Raw genomic sequence first — 12,447 nt, 5'->3', positions numbered from 1 at the left:
CCTTACAATATAAAGCGCCTTGAGGCGAGCGTTGTTGTGATTTGGCACTGTATAAATAAAATTGAATTGAATTAGTTCATTGGCAAATGTGACAAACTGATATCTCAGCTTTAAGCTGCATCATCACTTATTCCTCTGCTTATTGTTAAATATTTTCTCTTTTTTGTTTGTTTTTTGAAATTGTGAAAAATAATAAAAGTGTGACGATGAAACAAACAGAACAGATAAAGGAAGCAATTCAACAAACAACACCCAATAAAGTTCCTGTTATACTGATAATAAGGTATATAGTACATTAACTATTAAAATACATACATTTAAACTGGAACATACAAAGGTAAGAGGAAAAAATGAAAAAAATATGGCATTAATAAAAAGGACAAATTAACCCAAAAGCAAATTAGAACTAAAATATCAAACTTTTTACTCTTTTGTTTTTGATATCTACAATTATTTTGTACCTCTGTTGATGAATTTACCAGTGTGCATATATTAATTAGATCATTCACTTATTCATTCACTTTTTTCAGCACTCCTCCTTGTAGAGAAAAACAAAAATAAATACACTTAAGATGTCTGATGTCATTTTCTCTCTACACACTGACTCACTGCCCTGAGAACAACCAAAGCAGTAACGCGCTCTGTGGTATTACCTGTGGTATTGCACGTGAGCAGCTCCTCCAGGTGTAGAGCATGACAGCGTATTCCTGCCCCTCCTCCAGCATGTCGTTCTACATGAAAAAAACCAGTCACATCAGCGATTAAAGAAACGATCTACAATGATTCACAACAAAGCATGCATGCATTGAAACCCGCCCTGCCTGCACGCAGAGACCCCGAACCATCATCCCTCGCTAATGGGACACAAAGCATCGTCTGTCCCCGGGTCATTTCCTTCTGGGTTTGGATCCTGTTTGTGTTTGCCTGCCAGACAAACACCAAATGGTGGGAACCTTCCCAGGCCCCGTTTCCAGCAGGCCTTTGACCCAATTCTGACAGATTTATTTTTCCCAGTAAGTCAGAAGACAAAAGCGAGCAATCTGAAATCAGAGCGAGTGTACTGTACCATGCTGGAGTGGATGGTGGCCTGCTCGATGTACGTGGCGATCCCGGTGACGAACGCGTTCCTGTCCTCAAAGTTGGTGTTGAAGTTGGGCTGTGATGGAAAGACGGAAAATGAAAGGTAAGCATCGTATCACAGCGCTCACACGGATAAAGAACATCTGTATACTGAAACCAAATCACTTTCGATTTCTTCTCCTCTGAACTTCATGTTGAACACTTCACAGCTGGCCACAATAAGCCATCATTAGCTTAGATAATTATATCTAACGGGGCGATTTCATCGTATTTCTGGAATCTGTGGAGCTTGCTGATACACCTTGCTGGTTCTCACAGCGGTTAAATGTACTTCACTGAGGAATCAGTGGGTTAAATGTGTCCATAAGGTATGCTCATACACTGCACATGTTTGCACTTACATGTGGGTGTATGTTTATGTTTGTAGTGACCCAGCATCATTCCTATTATTTATGTTAAGAAGTGTGCTTCAAGGTTTCCTGAGTACTGACCTGGTACATGACGGAGGAGGGGAGGGGCTCGATGCATGGCTGCTGGTCGGGGAGCGGCAGCTCCTCCAGCAGGTCCACGTTGGAGAGAGCATCCTCTAAGGTCACTGCAGTCGTCATGCTGCTGAAAAGCACAAGAAAAGAAACAAATTTACACTTTGGACATAATTAGTAAACTTAAACTGCTGCTCATTATAACATCTGTGATGATTTCAGCTGAATCAGGTCAGAATATTTTCTACCTTCGAAGAACTCCATGTGGTTCAGCCCAGTGATGTCGTATTTTAATATTTTTCTCACTTTAAAAGAAGTTCAGTTTGATTTATTCCAGGCTTAGTTTTCCCGTTATTATAATGTGGGGCAAAAGATACGATCAGAGCTGTTATTAACATTAAATGTCCCATAGGCTTCAACGCTCAACCAAGTGCAACATTAGAACAACCAAAGTAAACCCTCAGAGTAAAGAACATCTTAATCTTATACCGTTTTATGTTTTTTAACAGCCAACACTTTAGCTACACAGGAAATAAGTCAAACGTGCCATTGCCTGTTACAGTAAATACTTCTACTGTTTTATGCTGGTTGCACATATTGACACCCTCTGTAGCTCATCACACTGTTACCAACCTGCATGCAGCTGCAATGACAATAGCACTAAAACAAAAAGTAACACTGAGGCTGACGTGACTCATGACGTGACCCCCCCACCCCCAACAACAGCATCCAATACACACTCAACACAAGGCTCCAGCTGGTCTCTCTCAACCACCCAGGTTAGGAGGGAACTGAGGAGGATTAATGGCAAGAAGGCAGCGGGCCCAGATGGCATCAGCTCGAGGGTCGTCAGGTCCTGCGCGGACCAACTGTGTGGGGTGATGGAGCACCTCTTCAACCTGAGCCTGAGGTTGGGAAGAGTCCCACAGCTCTGGAAAACCTCCTGTGTTGTACCAGTGCCAAAGACTTCACGCCCCAAGGACCTCAACAGCTACAGGCCGGTGGCTCTGACATCCCACCTGATGAAGACCCTGGAGCGGTTGGTCCTGGCTCAGCTTCGGCGCCTAACAAGCTCATCACTGGACCCACTTCAGTTTGCCTACCAGCTTGGCATTGGCGCGGATGATGCCGTCATTCACCTCCTACATCGTTCCCTCGCTCACCTGGAGACCGCTGGAAGCACTGTGAGAATCATGTTCTTTGATTTCTCCAGTGCCTTCAACACTATTCTTCCCTCGGTTCTGAAGGACAAGCTGGAGAACTCTGGAGTGGACCATCACCTCACTACCTGGATTTTGGACTACCTCACCGACCGACCACAGTATGTGAGGACTCAGGGCTGTGTGTCGGACAGGGTCGTCTGCAGTACGGGGGCCCCACAGGGAACGGTTCTGGCTCCGTTCCTCTTCACCATCTACACTGCAGACTTCTCCCACAATTCCACCCAGTGCTTCCTGCAGAAGTTCTCTGATGACTCTGCAATAGTCGGCCTCATCACTGATGGGGACGACAAGGAGTACAGAGGACTGACTCAAGACTTTGTGGACTGGTGCCAGCTGAACTACCTCCAGATCAACGCCAGTAAAACCAAGGAGCTGGTGGTAGACTTCCGCAGGCACAAGCATTCTCCACTGCAACCACTGAACATCCAGGGTATGGACATTGAGGCTGTGGACAGCTACAGGTACCTTGGTGTTCATCTGAACAACAGACTGGACTGGACTCATAACTCAGACGCCCTCTACAGGAAAGGGCAGAGCAGGCTGTACCTGCTGCGGAGACTCAGGTCGTTTGGAGTGGAGGGCCCACTCCTGAAGAAATTCTATGACTCTGTGGTGGCTTCTGCTATCTTTTATGGTGTGGTCTGCTGAACAGGGTGATCCGAAGGGCCAGCTCTGTTCTAGGATGCCCTCTGGACCCAGTGGAGGTGGTGAGTGACAGGAGAATGGCGGCTAAGCTGTCATCCCTGTTGGACAACGTCTCCCACCCCATGCAGCAGACTGTGACAGCACTGAGCAGCTCCTTCAGTGGGAGACTGCGGCACCCACGGTGTGGGACGGAGAGATTTCGCAGGTCTTTCCTCCCCACTGCTGTCAGACTCCACAACAAAGACTTTAACTGAACAAACACACACATCCACACATGTGCAATAACACTAAGTGCAATAATCTTTTCTGGCATCGTTGTATTTTTACTCAGTTGTATATAGCATTCGTATTCTATTTTTATCTTATTGTATATTTTTATTCTATTTTATTCTACTGTATATAGTATATTATTTTATTCTATTCTGTACAGCTGTGTACTGTATTTATTCTTATTGTATTCTAATTTTTGCGTCATAACTTTTGCACTGTCCACTTCCTGCTGTGACAAAACAAATTTCCCACGTGTGGGACTAATAAAGGTTATCTTATCTTATCTTATCAGTTTCTCAAGTCACACAAACTGTTAATAAAGTGCAACGTGACATGAGTTATTGTTTCGTAATTTAATTTACCCTGAGAGAAACATGAACAGGCACCGAGCGTAATGTCAGATGTTTGGCTGCAGATTACAAACGTTAGTCTTGCACTGGTGCAGGTAGAAACATCATCCACCAGGTCACTGGTGGCCCATGTAGGGTTCGAGGTGGAGTTTGGATTCAGTCCGTTAAGAGCTAAAAGCTGTGAGACTTTAAGTCTGGATTTTGTTTTACCCTCATGCTAAAATAGGCAAATGTTCAAACTCTAAACCAAGACAGATGTTGAGAGGCCAGAGGTAAACTAACCTACTAACCCACAGTGCATTCTCTAAAGTAGCTCCGCTAACACGGCTTAAACTAAGACAGCAGAGATTTTATTTGCAGGAGGCAGCTCAGGTGCCAGGTATTAACCTGTCGGCCGGTCTGTCAGCCTGCAGGCAGCAGAATAAGGGAGGGGTGGGGGGGTTGCTAAAGTCATACTGAGGACCTCAAACACAGTGAAACGATGCAGCGGCAGACAGAGAAGCTTCACACCATGTTTAGATTCCCCTTTATGCAACAGCCTCAGACTGTCCGGACACTTCCTGTCCAAAGCCTCAGCCAACGAGGTCACTGCTGAATCATAACCTCAGCACCGCTGAAAACAACAATCTCACTGGGCTACTGGGCTATTACGTTCAACTTCAGTCACTGTCTCGGCTACAATGACAAACGTGTCTAATGTGAAAACGAAATAATGGAGATGAAAGTCAGACTGTTTTACCACATTCAGTTTTACAATGATTCTCTCGTTCGGCCTTTCAGCGCAACATTTCCTTTTTCCTCTCCACAAAAGTCCATCGTCATTCTGTCCAGTTTATGCAGTTGAATCATAGTTCAAAGTTTAAGTAAATAAGATTAAATAGCGACGAGTTTCTCCTTTTTTAAAGTTTAATGAATCTACTATTAGTACTGACCAAAATTCATTTCTTTGGCGATGAGCAGCCCCCCCAATCTGACAGCAGCTTTTTTATTTACCTGCTAATCTTGGCACAATTTTCCTGCCTCAGTTCCATTCAATTTTATTTATACAGTGCCAAATAATAACAACAGTTGCCTTAAGGCGCTTTATGTTGTAAGCTAGAACCTACAATAACACAATCATATGACCCCCTATGAGCAAGCACTTTGGCGAAAGTGGGAAAGAAAAACTCCCTTTTAACAGGAAGAAACCTCCTCACCCATCTGACCACAGGACTGTGTTTCATGAGCGCAATAGTGTGCCACATGTCCCAGTTATTTTTTTAAATACATCATCAATGACTGCACTGGCTGCTCATTTCTTTAAAGATATTTTTTTATTGTTTGACCGTTTGCTTTCTGACAAACTCTGGTTCGTCAGAGCCCGTTTCCTTTTTAAAACTTTTACAGACGTATTTAGTGTCTAATTTAGTGCTTTCTGAGAAATGTTTTTGATTTTTTATACTTTGAGCTTATTTCTGTGTTGTTCCCAAAACCTTCAAGTGTATAATTATATTTCATTTATTCTGCTGATGCCTCTCGAGTTTTGCGTGTCACTTTAATCGATTCTATAATTTGAATTCATTCTATAATTTATTTTTGAAAGATTTTAGGCTTATTTTAATTCTATTATTGTGTATTTAGTGTTTTTGTGATGCATCCTGATGCTGCATGTGGTCAACAGATTTAGTTTAAAAGTGGACAGATGAGCTGTATTAGGAGTAGAGCTGGGCGATAGAACGATAACGATATGTATCGCGATATAACTTTTACTCGATAGAGAAATTAAGCTATCGCGATAGACCTCGTCGCTCTTGTCCTCTTAAAAAAAAAAAGAAAAAAAAAAAAAAAAAGATCAGCCAATCCAAATTAAGTAGCGCAGAGCCGAACCAATCACAGCCGCAGCGTCACGTCGCGTGACTTGTTACGTACAGCACAAGTGCCAAGCCGCACGTGTGTTTGTTTGGGAAGCAGCCAGCGGGTAATGGAGCCAGCGCGTAATGGAGGAAATGAGTGCGCCGACTAGAAAAATCAACCGAGCGTGACCGAAGAGAAAACAGATGATGGTTCCAACGCCGGAGAGATTGTCGAACGGAAGAGCCATAGAAGTTCCGTAGTGTGAAGGTATTTCGGCTATTTCAAGTCTGACAAAAAACAGAGTAGCGTGCACTGTAAATTGTGCCGAAAGCAAGTCTGGAAATACAATAAACTGGTGCATGCGTCACACTGTGCGCCATGTTATTGTTTCGGTGAAATGAATTTCTACAATACTGTTAATTCTACTCTCTGCAGTGTTTAAATGCTTACATATACACACAGTTACTGTCCCTCCACACATACGACTCGGTTCTGCTTCTATGCCCCAGCTTTGTTTACTTTTTCCCACCGAGGCTTCTAGACTTCTGATTGGCCAACATTTCTGCACGGTTAGGAATCTAGCGCCACCTGCTGCTTTGGCATGTTCATAGCAGCGTTTTCCTTCATTTCTGCCTTTATGTGTGGACGGGATTATTTTTTAAAACGAAAACGGAAAATCTCAGTTTTCAAAAATACCCGTGTACGTGTGGACGTAGCCTCAGTCTCTGACTGGAAGCGCTAATTCGTCATTCGGCTTTTGTCAGACTAAAGTAACTGTTAAAACTGTTTGAAAAGCTCAGCTATACAACAAGGAGAGATTGAGAATTTCCTTTTAGTTCTCAGTTTATGTGATATTGACAAAAGTTAGTCAGTTTTGTCTGTTCTTCTGTAAAACAAACTAAGATTTATTTTTAGAATTAATATTTTGTTTCTAAGTGGAATTGACAATTTAGTCTGTTTTGTTTGTTCTATTTTGAAACTTAAACGCTTTAGCGGCTGCCTTTTGTGTAGTTTGCAATATTTGCCTTTATTTATCTGAAAAAGTCTCATGTTCCTTAAGTACATCTACCCTGTTGAACTTATTATGGGAAATAAATATTTAAATAAAAACAAGCTGCTGATTATTTCACATTTTACTTGTGAGCAACGGCACATTTAAATCTTACAAATATAGTTATTTGGCTTATATTGTGATAGATATCGTTATCGCCTGAAATGAAAAAAACATATCGTGATATGAAAAAATCTCATATTGCCCAGCTCTAATTAGGAGGTGTTTGGTATGCTCTGCTTTGCTTTGCATTCTCACTGCTGCTGACTGTCTAACGTCACTGATACCCAACAATCAAAAGACCTTTTGCAATCAGAACTGACAGCGAGTCCAACAATTCACACCAACTGACCACCAAAACAAAAGCTCAGCGGTCACAGCGTGTGCGGGATCACCGAAGGGGTCACCGAGCTGCTGATCAGCAGATGGAAACATACAGTGGGGAAAAAAAATACGCAACTAAATAGATTTTTAAAAGTCTGCATCAGCATAAAAATCAGCCGATTCTTTGTGTACGGCAACTTGACTGCGTTTCTTTGTGCCATCCAAAAGTTTACTTTCATTCGATGAATACTTTCCAGGTTACACGCCTCAGAGCATCTGCACATGAAACTTTCAGGGCTGAAAAACTAATTTAAGCTCCATTAGAAACTGCAGCCAAATTAATTTTAAACCCACTCCCAGAGTCACAATCTAAACACTAAATCTGGTTTTAGTTCCGCATGTTTTTCCCCTCTAACCACCTCAGAGTATGATGGGATGTGTTATCACCATCATCATTTCAAAAGGTAAACCTTCAAGCCCAACATCACAAATGTTCCATATTTTATTGATTTTAGATGTAATGACACCCCCACCCAAAACAAATCATTTAAAATTAAAGGCTGAAAGTATCATCAGGATTTATGAAATGACTGTTTGGGTGGTGATTTGGGAAATAACTGTCAGCTGGGGTGGTTCGTCTAAATCTGTAAACTGTTCTGGTGAGCTGGAGCCACGGCCCCACCCGTATGACTCATGGGATATTTGGTGGTTGATGCTAAGAAAAGAACATTTAATCATGGCTTCAGTGTTGTCATCCAACACCGAAGAACAATAGAAGCTCATTAATCTTAATACAGTCAGATACACAAAATTATAAAACAACTGTGTCAGAGTTATCATCTCCTTTGGTGTCATTTATTGAATTTGATGTTTGAAGTCTAAAGAAACAAGACATATTCACAATTTATTCAATTAAAAGGCCTCAGCAGCATATGGAAGAACCATAACAACCGTGCACCTCTTCCTCATGCTGATCACTAACTTGGTCACCATACCAATAAACGACACCAAACACGTGTCGGTAGCAGAATGAGCTGTTTAGCATTGGCACAGCCCACTTAACTCTGCTGCTCAACCCACAAATTAATTTTCAAACAACATATATTCTTAGTTTTTGTGATAAGCTTATATTCATCATCAAATGCATACCAAAGACCTGGATGGTGGAACACAAGCTAAGGCATGCACTCCATAGTGATATCTATAGAACATGTGCAGCTGCTCTTCTGATGCACATACACAAATAGTTGCTTGGCACTGTTTAGACTTCCTCACATTAATGAGACTGCATAAAAAGTTTCACAACAAAACAAAACAAAACAAAAAAAAGTGTCTCTTTGAAAACATTTCACCTCCACTTTTTAAAAAATGTTTAACTATACAATAGCTTTGCATAATTCACAGATCTCTCTCCCCCCCCCCCCCCCCCCCCCAAAAAAATCCTCTTTTATCTCAGTGGAGCCTCAGTGAGTGAAACAAACAGTTTGAGCTCCCCTTCCTTCCCAGAACTGGACTGCCGCTAGTCTGGTTTTGGTGAGTTTGGAATCCCCGTCTTTAAACTAGCTTTATTGTGACTGGATGCCTCTGACAAATAATTTGAGTAGCAGGAAAGTGGAACTTCTGATCCTTAGATTACCACATTAAACATATCAGCTCTCTCTGACATCACAGAGATCCAAAAAGTAGAGCAAAATGTGATAAATTGGGTGCTCAGAGCAGTCAGGGATTACTGTCCAAACACTGAGCTCATCATTAGAAACTTCTGCCATGGGAAGAGGAAGAGGCAGACAGTTACAGTCTAGATGGTGACACGTTGTCTTTTCTTAAGAAATCTGAGACGACAAAATGACTGAGGTTTGTGACATTATTGCAGTTTTTATTATAAAATAACTGCTTTCAACATAGAACAAAATATCTGTAAGGCTGACTTTTGCAATAGCCAGCAGTCAGAGTTTGAATTCATATTGACTGACAGCATTGATTTTCATTGATTGCACTGCAATCTCACAGTCATTTTTTAATATCAGAGCCAACCAACGCAAAAATGCAGTCCTGTTACTTTAGCTACACTGAGGTGGAGCACAAGAAATACATTTCTATGCAACTTGTGCTCTTATTAAATGTTTTCTTGACCTGGGAGTAAAAATTGATTTGGCTCATTGCAAAACAGTTTTACAAAAAAACAGAAGGAAGTCAGCTGGGAATAAATGCAAAGAGCTGATGATTTATAAATTAGCCAAACAAAGATGAACTGCCAACAGTTAAGTAAGCACCATTACAGACTACAGATCAGTCATCAAAAACTGGCAAAACAGGGAAGTATAAACCACAGAGAGAGCATGTGATGCGTGGTCGACTTCAGTACGGGGGAAGAACTCCTAATTTACCCTCATGTCCACTAAAATCGAAAGTAACCAATAAAAAAGGAGATGCAAATTTCAACAAAGATCTTTTTTTTTTTTTTTAACTGAAACTGCTGCAGAGGGAAAAAAGATGTAAGCACAAAGAACAACTGCTGCTGAGTCTGCTGATCAGCTTTAACTCAGGAGGGAAACCATGTCCTGTATGTAAGAAAAAAGGAACCTTGACTTCAGTGCACAGTTCCTGTTAACATGTCTAGAGTTATGTCCTCATACAAGCGTTATTTTAGCCTGTTAGTTTGTGAGCTGTTGCACACACTCCTGAAGCTGCACACCATGTGTCTGCAGGCGTAACAGCGCAATAAGAAGATTAAAACCACCATCAAGCTTGTGGCCGAGGTGCGCTAGACAGACGCAAACGCAAGCTAAACATCAGCCGAGCAATTATCATAAACGAGAAAAGAATCAAGAAAGAAACAAGAGGTACAATCTGGCAAAGTGCTGATCCCAAAGAAAACTGCCTGTATGTTTGAAGGGCAAAGAGCAACTGTAGGTGGGCTGTGCATGAAATTATAAAAATTCACCGGACTTCCTACAGCGTCACCGCAGTTTTTTCAACTCTCTAACCTCCGAGGTCACAAAGAGGGGATATCCCTAATACGATCATCTCCCTCCCACTCACCAGCTCTTTAAACCTTCTGCTTGTGAGAGGCAGCCAATCAGAATAAAGTTATCTTGGGGGAGGGGGGGCTAACGGCTCATTTTACACAGAGACTGAGATTAATGCTAAATTATCAGATAAAGGAGGATTATTTTGAGCTGTGAATCAACCAAAGCCACTCTAGGAGATGCCAACATAAAAATTTAGAGGTGGAATTAGAAGAAAAGAAAAGTGGAAGTATGTGTTTTTCCTGTAAAATGACCTTTTAATGTTATTTTCTGCAAACAGCAGCTGTGCAGCCTTCTTTTTTAAAAGAAGGAAGCATCAGTTTCTCTGACTGTATGCTTGGCACTGCTGGAGTGTAATTGTCACACGTCACATAAAAAGATAAAAACACTTTAAACAAAGAGCAGCGGATCACACTCTCAGAGGATTTTCACATCAGCACGCAGGGAGGAAGCCACATACGCTTCATATTCCTCTCAAGTGAAAAAACAAACAGATGTAAATCTAAACCCTGCACAACATCAGGCTCACATGTGTTTCCAAACATGGCAACCAGGCAACACAACACAGCTGCGTCGACTAACGCCATTCGCTGGGTGCATGAAACAGTACCAGCCTGAAGGAAGTCAGAGATGCTTTTCATGACAGAGGTGTGAAAACAGTTTTGCACTTTCTTATTTGCAGGTGACAACACAAAGCTTTTGGTTATCAGTGCAGAATCAATCTGGCAGTCGAATTAGCTGATCCATCCGTCCAAGCAGCAGGGGCGGATCTACTGTGGGGCCAGCAGATAATCGCTTGCCACCCAAAGTGCCACCCTCATTTTGCACATGACAATGTTGTTTATTACAATAAGCTAACATTAACCCTTTGAGCCTAGCTACAATTAACAATGAATATAAATGATAAAACTAAATATATTGCATACTGCCCCCCTTAAAAATGGGAAACAGCTTTGTTTCTTGTTGTCAGTAGCAACCGATCGTGCAGATTTCTGATATTTTGTGTAAACGTAAGCATGTAACAATGTAATTATTTCTAATAAAAGATGGTGAAACTTAAGTTAGACTTGTGTTTCTAACTGGTCCACCTCATGTTGTGTAGCTTTCTGGATTTTATACTTACTGGGCTACATAGTAACCTAAAAATTTGCATTTTTTAATGTAACTGACGTGTTTAATTATTGGGGCTAAAGCCAATATAAAAGTTACAGGCTAGGTTTATATGAAACACATGTATATGTGTATTTTAACCACATATTAAAGAATCTAACATTTTCATATGTGTAACAAAAAAACAGGGCTTTGATTTTGCCACCCCATCTGATTTCCATACCACCCTCAGAAAATTTCTCCAGATCCGCCCCTGAAAATCATCTTTGAAATATCCTCGCTGCACGACACCTACAACATCATCCCGACCCAAACACGGCGATCCTCGTGTCTGTGCAGGCTGGATCGTGTTTGTCTTCTGTATTTTATTTTCTGATTTCCTGATAACCTGCTTTTTGTTTGACTTACAGAACTTTGCAAAAATCGCGAGTTAATCTTGATTCTTGAGTAGTGTCGTTATGATAAGTTATTATGACTAAGGAAAATACTTGTTACCATTTCTATACCACAGGGTAAAAACATTAAAAGATAAATAAATTAGAAGGCCTTTCTAACCCTAACCCCCTGGCCAAATGGTACAATAATCGTCATTTTTGGGTACAAAGGTAATCGACTACAGCAATCTGTAAAACACAGTGGTGATAGCGATGTTACAGAAAAGTCCCATCACATTATGATCCACGACGGAGCATCTGGAAAGTATCTAATTTGCAAAGGCTTCATCAATTATCCCAAACACACTACCCTATGCAGCGAAAGCATACCTGGATAGAAAAAACACAGGGGAACACTATCAGTCATGAATGGGCCTTCCCAGAGCTCAGACCTCAACATCACTGAAGCAGTGTGGGATCATCCTGACAGATAACAGAACAAAAGGCAGAAACATCCAAAGAAGAGCTTTGAATGTCCTTCAAGAAGCCTGGAGAACTATTCCTGAAGATCCTCACAGAGAGCTGCTCAGAGACTTAAGACTCTGCTGAAGGATAAAGACGCTCAAACCAAAACTTGACTTCCAAGCTCATTAGAATTACACAAACTACGTTTTTA

At 41.4% G+C, this 12,447-nt stretch overlaps 1 protein-coding gene across 2 annotated transcripts in view; it reads right to left on the bottom strand.

The window, feature by feature from the left end:
- The window catches only part of cyfip1 (cytoplasmic FMR1 interacting protein 1), a 46,131-nt gene that overhangs the window by 30,346 nt on the left and 3,338 nt on the right, over positions 1–12,447 (bottom strand). Inside the window, exons 2-4 of one of the 2 annotated variants that reach the window (XM_026157659.2) lie at positions 1,572–1,692; positions 1,067–1,156; positions 654–731 (exon numbers count right to left, since the gene is read on the bottom strand). In XM_026157659.2, the coding sequence (XP_026013444.2) occupies positions 654–731; positions 1,067–1,156; positions 1,572–1,688 (285 nt within the window). In that variant the 5' untranslated portion in view covers positions 1,689–1,692. The remainder of the gene's footprint in view (positions 1–653; positions 732–1,066; positions 1,157–1,571; positions 1,693–12,447) is intronic. The other variant, XM_026157660.2, reaches the window with a different exon arrangement.

This window comes from Astatotilapia calliptera, chromosome 23 (genome assembly GCF_964374335.1).
Source record: "Astatotilapia calliptera chromosome 23, fAstCal68.1, whole genome shotgun sequence".
In the NCBI taxonomy this organism is placed as follows: domain Eukaryota; kingdom Metazoa; phylum Chordata; class Actinopteri; order Cichliformes; family Cichlidae; genus Astatotilapia; species Astatotilapia calliptera.
Note: the sequence above shows the minus strand (reverse complement) of the source record. Positions and strands in the feature narration are given on the sequence as shown.